The sequence below is a fragment of the Octopus sinensis genome, linkage group LG20, assembly GCF_006345805.1.
Source record: "Octopus sinensis linkage group LG20, ASM634580v1, whole genome shotgun sequence".
In the NCBI taxonomy this organism is placed as follows: Eukaryota; Metazoa; Mollusca; class Cephalopoda; order Octopoda; family Octopodidae; genus Octopus; species Octopus sinensis.
In genome coordinates this window covers 10,437,860-10,456,137 of record NC_043016.1, presented here as the reverse complement: position 1 = coordinate 10,456,137, position 18,278 = coordinate 10,437,860, and the positions used below count along the sequence as shown (strand labels likewise).

At 39.8% G+C, this 18,278-nt stretch overlaps 1 protein-coding gene and 1 non-coding gene across 2 annotated transcripts; one reads left to right on the top strand and one right to left on the bottom strand.

Annotated features, from left to right (window-relative positions):
* Nucleotides 1-2,862: 2,862 nt before the first annotated feature.
* Nucleotides 2,863-2,971, top strand: LOC115222712. The gene has a single exon (XR_003882747.1). It is a non-coding gene; the product is annotated as a U6 spliceosomal RNA (small nuclear RNA).
* Nucleotides 2,972-17,397: 14,426 nt separating this feature from the next.
* Nucleotides 17,398-17,730, bottom strand: LOC115222673 (protein GVQW3-like). The gene has a single exon (XM_029792991.1). It carries the CDS (start codon nucleotides 17,728-17,730, stop codon nucleotides 17,398-17,400), a length of 333 nt encoding a protein of 110 aa, XP_029648851.1.
* Between the last annotated feature and the right edge of the window lie 548 nt (nucleotides 17,731-18,278).

The window sequence follows — 18,278 nt, the reverse complement described above, 5'->3', positions numbered from 1 at the left end:
AAGGAATGTAAAATACCGTTGCCATATTTTAAAAATACATTATTGTACATTAGAAATAGATTTATCTTTAGGTGTAAAAATAACAAAATAATGAAAAATAAATTCTCTTTATATCAAGCACAAAATGAAAGAAAAAACTAATATTGCAGTAAATGTGAATCTGGAGCAATAAAGACTGTGGACACACACACAGGAAATAGATTTTCTCAAATGCCCAGGAGGTTCCTTGATGTAGAAGATAGCTTCTGTTACCTAGGAGACCTAATTAGCAGAGGAGGTGGATGCTCTGAAAGTATAGTTGCTAGAAAAAAAGAATTGGATGGAGAAAGTTTCTAGACCTGTTACCTCTATTGGTAACAATGGGACTCTGCCTCAGAGTGAAAGGCAAATTGTATACTCTTTTACTCTTTTACTTGTTTCAGTCATTTGACTGCGGCCATGCTGGAGCACCGCCTTTAGTCGAGCAAATCGACCCCCGGGACTTATTCTTTGTAAGCCCAGTACTTATTCTATCGGTCTGTTTTGCCGAACCGCTAAGTGACAGGGACGTAAACACACCAGCATCGGTTGTCAAGCAATGCTAGGGGGAAGACACACAAACATATACACACACACACACATATATATATATATATACATATATACGACAGGCTTCTTTCAGTTTCCGTCTACCAAATCCACTCACAAGGCTTTGGTCGGCCCGGGGCTATAGCAGAAGACACTTGCCCAAGATGCCACGCAGTGGGACTGAACCCGGAACCATGTATGAATAACGATGATACATGTTAGTGAGACATGGACCCTGAACGTTGAGGAGGAGTAAAAACTAGAGAGGAATGAGGCTGGAATGCATCATAGAATGTGCAATAAAAGTGTGCGTGTCTGACAAAGTGCAAAGACATTGGGAGAAAAATTGAGCTATGTGGTAAGAAGCTTGTTTCCTAACCACATGGTTCCGGGTTCAGTCCCACCATGATGCACCTTGGACAAATGTCTTCTATTATATTGGGCTGACCAAATCCTTGTGAGTGGATTTGATAGATGAAAACTGAAAGAAGCCTGTCGTATATATATATATATATATATACTGTGAAATAGCTTGGAAAGATGACTTGTAAAATGATTCAGCCTCGTCTGGCACCTGTGTCAGTGGCACATAAAAAACACCATCTGAGCGTGACCATTCGCCAGCCTTGTCTGGCACCTGTTTCGGTGGCACATAAAAAGCACCCACTACACTCACAGAGTGGTTGGCATTAGGAAGGGCATCCAGCTGTAGAAACACTGCCAGATCTGACTGGCCTGGTGCAGCCTTCGGGCTTCCCAGACCCCAGTTGAACCGTCCAACCTATGCTAGCATGGAAAGCGGACGTTAAAAGATGATGATGATGATATATATATATATATATATATATATATGTGTGTGTGTGTGCGTTTGTGTGTGTATGTGTGTGTGTCTGTGTTTGTCCTCCCCATCACTGTTTGACAACCAATGTTGGTGTGTTCAACAAAAGAAACCAATAAAATAAGTACTAGGCTTTTAAGAAAAAAGCCTTGGGATCTATTTGCTCAATTAAAAACCCTTTAAGGCAGTGCTCCAGCATGGCTACAGTCAAATGTCTGAAACAAGTAGAAGAATGAAAGAATAAGAGGAATCAGATGTAGGATGTAAGAGAGAAAACTGTGCTGGTATGATCGTGTGATGTGTATGATGAGGAAAACTGCATAAAGTGCTGGTTGCTTAAAATGGATGGAACTTGTGGAAGAGGGTGACCCAGGGAAACATGGGTTTAAGTAGTGAAGGCTGATCTCAAGATGTTGAGCCTCTCTGAGGAGATGATATAAGACCAAGGTGATTGATGATTGGTTGTACTCAAGAAAACCCATCCATCACAACCAAAAATTATGTCTTAACCCTTTCGTTACCAACCTGGCTGAAACCGGCTTTGGCTCTGAGTACAAATGTCTTGTTTTCATAAGTTTTGAATTAAAATCTTCCACCAAACCTAAGTAACAATTTATGTTCTTAACACTAGGTTAATGATAACTAAATTATTTTACTAAATCCTTTGTTATATTTAAAATTAATTGAAAGAAACACAGAGCATCTCAACAGAAATACGGTAACAAAAGGGTTAAAGGCAGTCTGTATAGGCTTGTAACCCCTTCTGCTCCCATTGAGCTTCCCTCCCCATATCTCATTCCCCTATCCCCCAACCTCTGTCACACTATCTCTGGCGTCACCTGGCATCCGCTATCACTTTAGAGCAGTACTTTGCACCACTAGTTACCTCCTCCCCATTATAATCCCTTCCCCACCAACACTATTTCCTCAATCACCTCATTCCTCTGTCTTCAGTAATCTCTCTCATCTACCATATTCCATTCTTTCCTGTTTCATCCTCAGAACCCTCTCATAATGTTGCCATCACACCAACTCACTGTAGACACCCTCTGGTACCTATTTCTTTACTACCCACAAGGGGCTAAACACAGAGAGGACAAACAAGGACAGACAAACGGATTAAGTCAATTACATCGACCCCAGTGCGTAACTGGTACTTAATTAATCGACCCCGAAAGGATGAAAGGCAAAGTCGACCTCGGCGGAATTTGAACTCAGAACGTAATGGCAGACGAAATACTGCTATGCATTTTGCCCGGCATGCTAATGATTCTGCCAGCTCGCAGCTCTGGTACCATACATCTCTTTCCTCACCACTCCAACACTTTGCATTTCACCCCCAACCCCACCTCATTATCTTCTAATCTAATCTAATCTTCCTTCCAGACCAATTTCTGTCTGATATTTTCTGTTAACTGCACAAGATCTGATCAATAAGTATCCGGACTGTTGCTATTGTAACAAAGCTAAGGCGGTACATATTCTAAAATTGGAATGATACAGAGAAGATTAGCATGGTCCCTGCGCAAGGATGACATGCAAATTCGTGAAGCGTTCCATATTTTTTAAAGGCGGTGAGCTGGCAGAAACGTTAGCACGCCAGGCGAAATGCTTTGCGGTATTTCGTCCGCTGCTGCATTCTGAGTTCAAATTCCGCTGAGGTCGACTTTGCCTTTCGTCCTTTCGGGGTCGATAAATAAAGTACCAGTTTCGCACTGGGGTCGATGTAATCGACTTAATCTGTTTGTCTGTCTTGTTTGTCCCCCTCTATGTTTAGCCCCTTGTGGGCAATAAAGAAATATATAGTAACAAAGCAAAAGCACACACAATGAAGCTGCTTGGCACAGATTGACCTTGAACTCTGCTGTGCATGAGCACTAAATTTTCACATCCTAGCTCACTTCAGCTGTTTACAGCAGTGCCTGGAAGGAACGTGTGTAGCGTGTAATCATTACATTGACCATGACAGAGAACGCAAGCAGAGAATCTGCATCAAATTTTGTCAAATGCTTGGTGACACCTGCTCAGAGGCCTACACAAGGTTTTCAAAAAGTTTTCATCATTCTCGACACAATCAAGGAGATCTTGTGCAATTGAAACCCCGACTGTCTTTTTGGTCAGCTGAAAACAATTTTGGCGCAAGCTTGGCAGACACGCATCTCATACCCAAATCTTCAGTGATAATGGAATGAACTGAACCATAACTAATCTGCATTGGTGATTCGACGATTCCCCTCACAACTGCACTCACATCTATGATGTTTTTCTCAGTTCTGCTGGTTGCGGGTCTCCCAGAATGTTCGTCACTATCAACATATTTTTGGCCAGCTTGGAAACGTTTGAACCTCTTGTACACTTGTGTGCAGCTCATACACTCCTCTCCATACACTTTCTGAAACTTTGAGTATGCCTCTGAGCAGGTATCGCCATGACAACTTTCTTTGTCATGATCAATATAACAATCACACACTACACACCTTCCTTCCAAGCACTGCTGTAAACAGCAGAAGTGAGCTAGAATGTTAAAACTTAGTGCGCATGCACAGCAGAGTTCAAAGTCAATCTGTGGCAAATGGCTTCACTCTGCGTACTTTAGCTTCGTTACTATGGCAACAGTCTGGATACTTATCGATCAGACCTCGTACATTCTCTACCCTCATCTGTTACCCTCCCCTAACACACCTATAAAAACACCCGCTCTGTTCTCCCCATCGCTGACCCACTGTCTGTATCCCCTCTTATTCCCATTCCTTCCTCCCTTGGATGTCCTCCCTCCGGAATTCTTTACTTGCACATATCTCCTTGCAGGTCTCAAGTTGCAACAGTTTAAGCAGACCATTAATAGCATCGAATTCTCTGTTCTTAATAGTCCTGCAAATGCCATAGGCGTTGACCATTTTTTTTTTCAGAACAAGAAAGTAAAACAAACAATGATGATAAGAAAAAAAAAACAAAAAAAAATAGCAAGAACAACACCTTCCCCTGTAACAACAACAGCAACAACTTAGCTAAACCAAACTAATAATACCTCTATTCCTCACTCTCTCTCTCTCTCTCTCTCTCCCTCCATCTCTTGCTTCCTCTCTCCCTCCATCTCTTGCTTCCTCTCTCAAACCCTCAGCTATCTGTTTATCTATATTATTTACATCCTTTTCAATGGTTTCTTTCTCTTCTTCCCACCTTCTCTCCCTACAAATGTATTCAATATAACACATTTTACTCCAATGTGTGGTGCTGTGGAATCGAACTTTAAACCCTGTGGTTGCGAAGCAAATTTCTTTGCATTAATATCTTTAAGCCCATGTGGGAAGACATAACATAATTGCTTGACCTTCAAGAAATAGCAGCCAATTTTACCGTAGATCACGTCTTGCTATCATAAGACAATTCAAGGTCACACTAGAAAATGCAAAACTAAATATACAACAAAATGGTATGGCCATGGCTGGAACGGTTTTAATAACAATTTCAAATTTTGGCAAAAAGTCAGAAATTTTGAAGGAAGGGACAACAAGAATTACTTCATACCCCAGGATACAACTGGTACTTATTTTATTGACCCTGAAAGGATGAAAGGCAAAGTTGACCTCGGCAAAATTTGATCTCAGAATGTAAGACAAAATGCCGCTAAGCATTTCGACAGCATGCTAACAATTCTGCCAGCTCACCACCTTAATAGTAATAATAATAATAATAATAATAATAATAATAATTATGATAATAATAATAATAATAATAATAATAATAATAATAAAATAAATAGGTGCAGAAGTGGCTGTGTGGTAAGTAGCTTGCTAACCAGCCACATGGTTCCGGGTTCAGTCCCACTGCGTGGCACCTTGGGCAAGTGTCTTCTACTATAGCCTTGGGCCGACCAAAGCCTTGTGAGTGGATTTGGTAGACGGAAACTGAAAGAAGCCCGTCGTATATATGTATATATATATGCGTGTGTGTGTTTGTGTATCTGTGTTTGTCCCCCTAGCATTGCTTGACAACTGATGCTGGTGTGTTTATGTCCCCGTTACTTAGCGGTTCGGCAAAAGAGACCAATAGAATAAGTACTGGGCTTACAAAAGAATAAGTCCCGGGGTCGAGTTACTCAATTAAAGGCGGTGCTCCAGCATGGCCGCAGTCAAATGACTGAAACAAGTAAAAGAGTAAAAGAGTAAAAAGAGAGTAATCCTTTCTACTTTGGGAACATAGGCTGAAATTTTGGGGGAGAGAGATAGTTGATTATATCAACCCCAGTGCATGACTGGTAATTATTTTATCGACCCCCAAAAGGATGAAAGGCAAAGTCAACCTCAGTGGAATAAGAGTGCAGAACATAAAGCTGGAAGGAATGCTGCTCAGTATTTTGCCTGACATATTAATGATCCTGTCTGCTCTTTAATAGTTTTTTTTTTTCTAATTTTAGGCACAGGGCCTGAAATCTTTAGGGAAAGAGCTTGTCGATGTAATCGACCCCCAGGGTTCTGAAAGGATGAAAAACGAAGTTGACCTTGGTGGAATTTGCACTCAGGACATGAAGAAGCTGGAAAAAATGCTGTTAAGCAATTATTGCTCGATGTGTTAACGATTCCGTCAGTACATTTTCAGGATCAGGTTTACTGACAGATGGCCTAAACGACACCCACCACCACCACTACAACATCATCTCATCATCATCATCATCATCATCATCATCATCATCATCATCATCATCATCATCATCATCATCGTCATCGTCTTCATCATCATCACCATCATAATCATCATCATAATCATCATCATCACCATCATCATAATCATCACCATCATCATCACCACCACCACCACCACCATCATCATCATCATAATCATCATCATCACCACCACCACCACCACCACCACCACCACCACCACCACCGTCACCATCATCATCATCATCATCATAATCATCATCATCACTATCGTCAACATCATCATCATCATCACCACCACCACCACCACCACCACCACCGTCACCATCATCATCATCATAATCGTCATCATCACTATCATCACCATCATCATCATCATCATCATCATCATCATCACCATCATCATCACCACCACCACCATCATCATCATCATCATCATCATCACCACCACCATCATCATTATCATCACCACCACCACCATCATCATCATCATCATCATCATCATCAGCAGCAGCAGCAGCAACAGCAACAACAACAGCAGTAGCAGCAGCAGCAGCAGTCACTCAGTCGAATGTCTGTCCAATGGAATATGATCTCGTTTTAATTTTCCTACCTGCCTGCCTACCTGCTCCTTATTTCAAAGGAATTTTCCTTCCCTTTCATGCTGGCCGAACAAACTCTACACTGAAGTCTCATCTGAAGTGTTCTCTTTTACGAATTGCAAAGAGACAAAGAGGAATTATATTGGCAATGCTTTTTGATCCTGTAGAAATCTCAGAGAGAAAAGATAGTCATCGTTGATATCAAACATTTTATTATCAAAAATGTTTTAAGCATTTGGCATTTACAACTGTTTCTTCATGCGTCTGTGTGTGTGGGTGTGTGTGTGTGCGAGTGTGTGTGTGATGCGTGTGTGTGTGAGTGTGTGTGTGTCTGAGTGTGTGTGAGTGTGTGTGTGTGTGTGTGTGTGAGTGCGTGTGTGTGCGGATGTGTGTGTGAGTGTGTGTGGTGCCGTGTGCTGTGTGTGCGTGGTGGGTGTGTGTGAGTGTGTGTGTGTGTGTGTGTGTGTGTGTGTGTGTGTGTGTGTGTGTGTCTGTGTGTGTCTGTGTGTGTGTGTAAATAAAATATTAATATCTGACACCATTATTGATTTTTCGCTTTGGCAAAAGACCAGAAATTTTGTTTGAGTGAGAAAGTACTAAAGTCAATTGGATATTACTTATTTTAGCGATGTTGCTTGGATGCAGAACCTAGCCAACACCAGTTAAATTTCAAAGAAGGATATTGGGCCATGGTCCCCAAAATGTGCACTGTACCACACCATTCTGATTATAACAACACAAACTGGAAGTAGATATCTCCTGCAGAAATAATACAATAATATAGATGTGGCTTGAAGGTGCAATTATATGAACTGCAGTTGTGAAGTGTACAGGTGTGCTAAGCAGGTGTGGAATAGAGCTGGAATAACCTTTTCTTTGAGTTGATTTATATTATTTTATTTAGTATTGGTTGGTCAAAAGTGGAGTCAGCCTCCAAGATGTGTGGAAGGAAGAAAGGAAGGAAATTACTTTCAAACAGTGTGGTCTCTGTTAGCAACGCCCAAGAACCAAATAAACGTAAAAAAAAGGTTACCTTCTCAAGTCATGTTGACTAATAAGGGCTGTTTCCCGTTTTCAACATCATCATCATCATCATCATCTTCACCACCACCACCACCACCACCACCATCATCATTGTTTAACGTCTGCTTTCCATGTTGGCATGGGTGAGAAGTTTCGACTGGGATCTGGAAAGCCAGGAGGTTGCACCAGCCATCAGTCTGATCTGGCAATGTTTCTACAGCTGGATGCCCTTCCTGATGCCAACCACTCTGAGAGCGTAGTGGGTGCTTTTTACATACCACCAGCACAGGGGCCAGAGAGGGCTGGCATCAACCATGATTGGATGGTGCATTTTACGTGCCACCGGCACAGGAGCCAGTCTCGGCAGTGCTAGCATCGGCTGTGTTCGGATGGTGCTTTTTATGTTTATGTGCCATGGGCACAGAAGCCAGTCAGGGTGAGGGGGGCTGGCATCGACCACATTCAGATGGTGCTTTTTACATGCCACTGGCATGAGGACCACAACTACAATTTCCATTTGATTGTGATTTAATTTGATTTTGATGTTGATGTACTTGACTCAATAGGTCTCCTCAAGCATGGCATGTCACCTTACAACCCAAGGATACTTTTTGAGTTGGCTGCTTATGTAACACTGGTGTAGGTTATAGCTGTGAAATCACTTTATTTGCTGGGTCTTCTCAGTCACAGCATATCTCCAGAGGTCTTGCTCTTTTGTCATTTCCTCTGTGTGACCCAAGCTTCTCCACCTCATCCAGGTGTATATATTCCCCACCTGGACGGGATACCAGTCCATCACAGGTTTCCTCATTTTTGCCAGCTGAGTGGACTGGAGCAATGTTAAATGAAATGTTTTGCTCAAGAACACGTATCACCCGGTCCAGGAATCGAAACCACAATCTTACGATCACGAGTCCAACACCCTAACCTCTAAACCACATGCCTCCACAACCAAATAAATGGTGGAGGTATAAAACCAAGTGAAATGAATTAAGGATAATACACCTGGGTAGGGAGCTAATCTATCACATTCTTTTCTACTCTGGGCACAAGGCCCGAAATTTTGGTGGAGGTGGTGGGGGAAGTCGACTAGATTGACCTCAGTATGCAACTGGTACTTAATTTATCAACCCTGAAAAGATGAAAGGCAAAGTTGACATTGGCGGAATTTGAACTCAGAATGTAATGACAGGCAAAATATTGCTAAGCATTTCGGCCGGCATGCTAATGTTTCTGCTAGCTTGCCGCCTTACATTGACATTCTCTCAAATGACTTGGAACCTATTTCTGGGGCAGATTAAAATGCTCAAGTTGAATGTCACCTGAGGATCTGTGATCCAACATCGAGATCCAGCATAGGGTAGTGTAATGATTTTATCTGCTAGAAATGGCAGTCAAATATCACTGAAGTCACATTCAATACCATGTCAAAGGGCAGATGCATGAGTTAACTAATGTAGTTAATGTCAGAAAAAGGTGAGAAGATGGTCGCAACTGAAAAGCATCTGGTCACAGGTCTTGCTCTGTTAATCCAGACTCAGAGATAACTTTGCAGAAATCAACAACATGAAGATTTGATCTCCTATAATCATCATCATCGTTTAACATCCGCTTTCCATGCTAGTATGGGTTGAACGGTTCAGCTGGGGTCTGGGAAGCCCGAAGGCTGCACCAGGCCAGTCAGATCTGGCAGTGTTTCTACAGCTGGATGCCCTTCCTAACGCCAACCACTCCGTGAGTGTAGTGGGTGCTTTTTACGTGCCACCGGCACAGGTGCCAGCTCTTAGATATTTCCTTCAAATTGCATCTTCTTGTCTTTAAAAAAAAAAAAAACCTGCCTGGCACAATTAATGGATCAGGCAGTCCAAGCTACATTCATAATTGTTTTAACGTCCACTTTTCCATGCTTGCATGGGTCAGACAGAGTTTGTCAAGGCTTGAATGACCATTCTGATGCAAGTCCTCATCTGTTTCAAAAGTGAGACAATATTTTTTTCCCATGTCCAGACATGTTTACACAAAACATTGGAAACGAAGGATAATGCTTCGGCGGGGAAATATATATGCCACGAAACCAGGAAACTGGCCCTTATGAGGTGACATGACCTAAAAAAAAGGTAGCATTGACATTTTTTTTTTTTGTAGATGTTCTAAGTTAGGAATGGTTTTGGGAGAACTAAACAACAGCAGCAACAGCAACAACAACAACAGCACCAGCACCAGCAACAACAGCAGTTCAAGAATTTGGACCTGGAGATCTCCATTTCCAGCGACTTTGAGGGCCACCTAACAGGGGTGTCGGGCGTCGACGAAGAGCCCTCGACTACAACAAGACGACCAAAGTTTTTTCTTTTTTTCCAAGGTCTGGGGTCTCCCGCCCCTAAAAGCCCTAGACCATCACCTAATCACCCTTACTCGTCTTGAGGCTTATCAACAACAACAACAACAACAACAACAACAGCAGCAGCAGTAAGAAGAAGAAGAAGAAAAAGAAGAAGATGAAGAAAGAAGAAGATGAAGAAGATGAAGAAGAACAACAACAGTAACAGCAGCAGCAGCAGCTGCAGCAACAACAACAACAACAGTTATAACAATACACATATAAATAAGGTAAACATTGGAATTCTTTTACTTGCTTCAGTCCTTTGATTGTGGCCCTGCTGGAGCATCACCTCGACAATCACTATGAACTTCCCCGCAGGGAATCAAAATCAAACCCTGGTCACAATATCATTAACAACAATATTATCATCGTTATTATTATTATTATTATTATTATTATTATTTATTTTTTTTTTTTGAGAATTGACAAACAAAGAAATAACATTTAAATCAAATGATGAAATATTTTGAAAGAACCAAAAATTTAATTAGCCGAGGTCTTTCAATGCTCACTTAAAATATAATTAGTTGAAATATTTTCATTTTGTTGAGATTGTTGTTTTTGTTTGTTTTTGTTTTTGCTGTTGTTGTTGTTGCTTTTTGTTTCCTTTTTTTTTGTTTGTTTTTATTATTTTTGTTTCTGCATTTTTTTCTTCTTTTTTTTATAAAATATCTGATGAATGTGTCTTGATATATTTTTTCTTCTTCAAAGCTTGATGTTTGTTAATCTTAAACACACACACACACACATACACACACACACATACACACACACACATACACACTCACTCACTCACTCACTCACACATGCACACACACACACACACATGTACACACTCACACACACATGCACTCACACACACACACACGCACACACATGCACACACACACTCACATGCAACGCACATGCACACACACATACACACTCTCACACACACACGCACTCATACACACACACTCACATGCACATTCACACATATACACTCACACACACACATACGCACTCACACTTTCACACACACACACACTCACATGCACATGGTCACACACACACATAAACGCATTCATTCACATACTTATGCACAATGTATACATATACATAAACACATACATATATACGTTCATTCACACATATACACAGCATACTTTTAAATACACACACACACTTATACATTGCATATATACATACACCAGTGACATAGCTATAAGGGATTCAAAGGCAGCAATCTGCTCTGAGCAACATTTTTAAGGGTGCACCATCTTTGGACCGGCTATACAAGCATATATAGGGGGCAGGCTAGGGGCCTTCATATTTTAGCTACTCATATACATCATCATCATCATCATTTAACCTCCGCTTTCTATGTTGTTTTTCTAGTCTTGTATTTCGAGCATTTAACAACAATATACACTTTCAATAAAGCAGTTGCTCCCACGAAGCAAATTAAATAAAATTTGGGATTTTGTAGAGTGTCAAAACTGGTAACACAAACAGGACAGTGAAAACAAACCAGAAGGGCTGCTAAGCCTAAATGAGGTTGTGGTGGCAAATGTGTAAATCAAGCTTGGACAGGAGACAAACAAGAACATGTCTTCCTTGTTCCAGCTACAACAGAGAGAAAGAAAGAAAGATGGCCGATGGTCACGTGAGCCACGTGAGCAAAGGAGGCGGAGTGAGGGAGAGAGAGTGACAGAGTAATAGGATAGAATAGTGGGAGAAGAGGAGGTAAAAGAATAAGAGAAAGAAAAAGGAAAGAGTAAAAAGATTGCATAGAGTGCACATCAGAATTATTAAAATAAAACTTACTTGGTGTATGTGTGTATGTGTATATATAATGAATGAGGGAAATGGAAAATGAAGTTCACTCATTATAAACTCAATGAACACTACAGAATTCCTCAGGTAAATCCAGTGACAATTACATCACGACTGCAGATGGCATCAGGTAGCTTAAATGGTGAATGTGCTTTAATTAGCATGCAACCAGATATATACCCAAAGTCCAAATAATTACCTATATATACATATATATATATATATATACACACACACACATATTTATATATACATACATATATATGTATGTATGTATGTGTGTGTATATATATATATATATCTATATATATATATATATATATACATATACATATATATATATGTATGTATATATTTATCTATATATATGTGTGTGTATGTGTGTATGTATATATATATATATATAGGCAAATTGAAAATCAAAAATAACAAGTAACAAAACAACATACTCATGGAGTGTATTAGGTAGATGCTCAGTATAAAATGGAAAAAGGAGTGGATGCATAACATTTTGAGTATGGCTCTTCATCAGAAAGAGGAGAAAGGAAAGGTCCATAAGCACAGGTTTATTTACGTAGTCGAGAAGCTTGCTTCACAATCATGTGGCTTAAGGTTCAGTTCCACTGCATGACTCTTTGGGCAAGTATCTTTTAGAAGTACTCCTGGGCCAACTAAAGCCTTGTGATTGGATTAGTAGATGGAAATTACAAAAAAACCACCATCTTATACATACATATATATATATATATATATATATATATATATATTAATATTAGGGAGTATACCTCCAAACTTACAGGGAAAAATTCAGATTGAGAAGCTTGCTTCACAACTACGTACCTACACCTGTGCCTGGGTTCAGTCTCACTACATGGTACCTAAATCAATAAAATAATATTGCAAAATTCTTGTTTCTTTTAGGTACCCCCTTGTATTTATATATGAAAATCAATAAAGGTTGTTGGACATATTTTTAGTCTTTGGAGAATTAACCCTGTCAATAAATCTACTATATAGGATACATATGTTATATCATACCTTGATACTGTATGAACTGAGACCCCTGTTGACTGGCCCCTGATATTAAATAAAGTGTTAACACTTTTGGTATGCAAATTTGTAACCCCAGTTTCCTGTAGCTGTTGTAATTGTGGAGTATATAAACAAACTGGCAGTTGGTTTCCCCGAGATTGGTCAAATTGATGTGAAATGCCTCTGATCAGAATCCAATCATATTTGAAAATCAATTAAGGTTTTTTTTATTTGTTTCAGTCATTTGACTGTGGCCATGCTGGAGCACCGCCTTTAGTCAAACAAATCGACCCCAGGACTTATTCTTTGTAAGCCTAGTACTTATTCTATTGGTCTCTTTTGCCAAATTGCAAAACTGCGGGGACATAAACAAACCAACATCAGTTGTTAAGCGATGGTGAGGGGACAAACACACACATATGATGGGCTTCCTTCAGTTTCCATCAACCAAATTCACTCACAAGGCTTTGGTTGGCCTGAGGCTATAGTAGAAGACACTTGCCCAAGGTGCCACACAGTGGGATTGAACTCAGAACCATGTGGTTGATAAGCAAGCTACTTACCACACAGCCACTCCTGCGCCTATTAAGGCTGTTCATTTTTTTTTTTAGCTCACTGATAAATAGTTAAATTAGCCTTGTTTGTAGATCTGCTTTATAAATTATATATATATATATATATATACACACACACATGTATACAGACCAACTTTCAGTTTAACAATTCTGCTTAAATTTTTTTAAACAGAAAAAAAAAAAAAGAAAAGAAATCGTTCAAGATGTTGCAGTGAGGTATGGAAAGCTGGGCATGAAAGAACTTCAAAGGAACTGCAATGGAATAAATTACATGTGATCCATTTGATGTGCACAATTAAATTGCATGAAAAACTGAACATAAAAGAAGTGAGAAAATGTCTGGACATCAGCATTGGCTTGTATGCTTGTATGGATTTATTAAATGGAGGCCAGGTATTCATATCTGCTGAAATAGTGTACTACTATGGAAAGAAAAGGTTAATGTTGTTGTTGTTGCTGTTGTTGTTGTTGTTGTTGTTGTTGCTGTTGTTGTTGTTGGTGTTGTTGTTGTGGTTGTTTAAGGCCATCCGTCAGTAAACGTGATCCTGCAAAATGCTTAGCGGCATTTCGTCTGTCTTCTTGTTTTGAGTTCAGATTCCACAGAGGTTGACTTTGCCTTTCATTCTTTCAGAGGTTGATAAATTAAGTACCAGTTGTGCACTGGGGTTGATCTAATCGACCGTCCCCCTCACCACAAAATTTCGGGTCTTGTGCCCTTAGTAGAAAAAAAATCATTAGCATGCCAGACAAAATGTTTAGGGGCATTTTGTCTGCCTTAATGTTCTGAGTTCAAACTCTGCTGAGGTTGACTTTGTTTTCCATCCTTTTGGGGTCAATAAATTAAATACCAGTGAAACGCTGGGATTGATGTAATCAACTAGTCCCCTCCCTCAAAGTTTCAGGGTTAGGATTTGTGCCTTCAGTAGAAAGGATTATTAAAACCATTCCAGCCATGGCCATACCATTTTGTTGTATATTCAACACTGCATTTTCTAGTGTGATTTTCATTATTTTGTGATAGCAAGATACAATTTGAGGAAAATTTAGCTACTATTTTTTGAAGGTCAAGTAATCATTTCGAGTTTCCCACATTGGATTAATGAATATAGAGGCACACCATACCACACACCACCACACCATCACATCACACCACCACACTACAACAAGACACCACACACTACACACCACCATACCACACCACATCACACCACCCTGCACACACTAGCACTGATCACTTCCTAGCACCCACACCATCATCCACACACCTACACATGCACAGAGGCACATGTCAATGTCACCAGCCCCTTTCACATGCACATACATGCACTCACATACACATGCATGGGCTCCTTTGTTTTGGGATCACCACTACCTTATTATCACCCCTTCTTTCTAGCTCTCCTGTGTGACCCTCTGTCCAGCATTCACCATGATAGACCACCAGCCACTATACCTTTTTCTATTTTCTCTCCCTGTTTATTTCTGTATTCCTTTCTGTTGAAGAGCAAAGGCTTGAAATGTAAAAGACTTTCTCACTTCCCAAGCATTAAACTAATACATCTGTTTGTTGTTTACACACCCGCCTTCGTCTTTTGTCCCTTTTTTGTAAATTCTTAGTATATATATATATATATATATACTGAGAATTTACAAAAAAAAGAACATATATATATATGTATATACCTTTATGTGTGTGTCTTTGTGTCTGTGTTTGTCTCCCACCCCCAATCACTGCTTGAGAACTGGTGTTGGTATTTTTAGGTCCTGTAACTCAGCAGTTTGGCAAAAGGGACCAGTAGAATAAGTACTAGGCTTAAGAAATAAGTCCTAGGGTTGATTTGTTTGACTAAAATTTCTTCATGGTGGTGCTCCAGCATGGCCACAGTCTAATGACTGAAACAAGTAAAAGAATAAAGGAACAACTACATTTCATTTGATACTGCTTCATAATTATAAGCCCGGTACTTATCCTATTGGTTCCCTTTTGCCGAACTGCTAAGTTATTGGGTTGTAAACACACCGACACACACACACACACACACGCACACACACACTCACACATTGACACACACACATGCACACACACACACTCATACAATAGACTTCTTTCAGTTTCCGTCTACCATATCCACTCAAAAGGTTTTGGTCAAACCAAGGCTATAATGGAAGACACTTGCCCAGGGTGCCATGCAGTGGGACTGAACCTGGAAACATGTGGTTGGGAAAGAAGCTTCTTACCACAGTCATGCTAGTGTCTACTTAGAAAATACATTTTAAAAGAGAATATTTATGTTGCACGTAGATAATCTCTTTAGGCACATCTGCTGTACATCAGCGTTTTGCAACAAACTGTTTGCAGATTATGCTCTATGCAACTGTCTGACCTGTATGAAACAGAGATCAACTTTCTGACTCACATACAAAGGGTGTTCATTAACCTTTCCATTACTGTATTTATTTCGAGTTGCTCTGTGTTTCTTTCAATTAATCTATATATATAAAACTGAAGTTGTGTGGTGTCTGTCTCCTACGATTTAGATTCCTAACTACTCCCACATTTTGCTGTGCAGTTTAACCAAAACCGGGTATCTTATAGTCGTGATTCCTATCGAGCCCTTCTGGGTATTAGCACACGTCTACGATGAGTCTACGATTAAAAAAAAAATTTACCATTATTTTTTTCCATTTTTAATGCATTTTTTTGCTATTATATAAGGGAAGTAACTCTCTAAAAATGCTTATATAGTTATTTCCCTTACAAACCCGAGCAACGCCGGGCGATACTGCTAGTTTTAAATATAACAAAGAATTTAATAAAATAACTTAGTTACCATTAAGCTAATGTTAGGAACATAAATTGTGACTAAGGTTTGGTGAAAGATTTTAATTAAAAACTTATAAAAACAAGACATTTGTACTCAGAGTAAGAGGCGGTTTCGGTCGGGTTGGTGACAAAAGGGTTAAGAATTGTTCCTCTATTATATATTTTAACCCTTTTGGTACCATATTTCTGTTGAGATGCTCTGTGTTGCTTTCAATTAATTTTAAATATAACAAAGAATTTAGTAAAATAGTTTGGTTATCATTAAGCTAGTGTTAGGAACGTAAATTGTGACTAAGGTTTGGTGGAAGATTTTAATTCAAAACTTATTCAAACAAGACATTTGTACTACAGAGCCAGAACCGGTTTCAGCTGGGTTGGTATCGAAAGGGTTAAAGACTTCCCATGACCTACTTTCCAAGGACTGGAATAATTGAAACTTCACATAATTATTAGTCCTTCTCTACATGGTCACCACCAATGATGACACACTTTCCTCATCGTTTTATGCAGTTGTGAAGACCTCATCTGTAGAAATTGGCGGGTTGCATCTGCAGCCAAAACTTTACCTTGGAAATAAGTTCATCATCATCTGCAAGTGCTTCCCCTTCAAAAAAAGACTTCATGTTTGGAAAGGGGTGGAAGTCAGATGGTGTGAGGTCAGGAGAGGAAGGATTTGATATCAACAGGAGTGTGCATTCATCTGGGCAACATACACATTGTGAACTGGGGCATTGTCTTGGAGGAGGCAGACTCCTTTGGTCAGCATGCCACGCCTCTCTGCTTCGATGGCATCCTGCAATTTCTGCAGCAGAGAAGCATAATATGTCCATTAATTGTGGTGCTCTTTGCCTGGAAATCCACCCTCACTACTCCACGCTGGTTCCAAAAGACTGTGAGCATCACCTTGCCTGTTGAGGGTTGGATACAGGCCTTCTTTGGAGGTAGTGAGTTATCATGCTTCAATTGCTTTGACTGGACTTTAGTCTCAGCATCATAGTGATGGACCCATGTTACATCCAGTGTGATAAGTCTACTGAAAAAGTCCTCCTCGTTTTCTTGGCACATTGCCAAAAGAAACTAGGAGCAATTGACTTGTTCCTGCTTCTGAAAAGGTGTGAATATCAAGGGAATCCATCGTGGAAACAACTTCTGCATGGGCAAATGGTCGTGAATAATTTTTTCCATGGACCCTACATTTATCTTCACTTCTCGGGCAAGTTGTTGAATAGTTATGCCACAATCCTCCAAAATAGCAGCTTCCACTTTATGGATGGTGTTGTCATCGATGTCAGAATATGGCCATCCAGGGATAGGAGCAATTTTCACTGATGTGCGACCACATTTGAACTGGCGATGTGAGTGCTTGACTATGTCATTTGAAGGTGCATCATCACCATAAACTTCTTTCATCTCATTGAAAGTTTCTTTTGGTGTATGTTCTTTCAATTATAAGAACCTGATCACTGATCAGCATTCAACTGCCTCCATTATAACACCTTAGTCCACTTCAGCAGCCATAAAAGACGAATGAAAATTAGTGAAAAGCAGCAATTTACAACGTGACATGTAGAAACATGTATGATTATACCTGCACAAGTTCCATTTCTTGCAATAACTGGAAGTGGGTCAAGGGAAATCTTTAATGAACACCTCTCATGAATGTTCTCATTAGAGAAGGTGATATTGGCTCATGTCATTTGATTAGATAAACCCCAGCACCATTTAGTTAGATCAGTGGTTCTCAACCATGTTTCATATGACTTTTAGAAGTCAATAAAATATTTCATGGCTGAAATTTATCTGAAACAAATTGCTAATACTTATACAATGCACAAAATATTTTAACAGCTTCTTAATAATATATTAATTATAAAAATATAATGAGATAGCCATAAGGGTCAAGAAGAATAAAATAGGAATCAGAGGGGCCCATGAGCTAAAAGTGATTGGCAACTGCT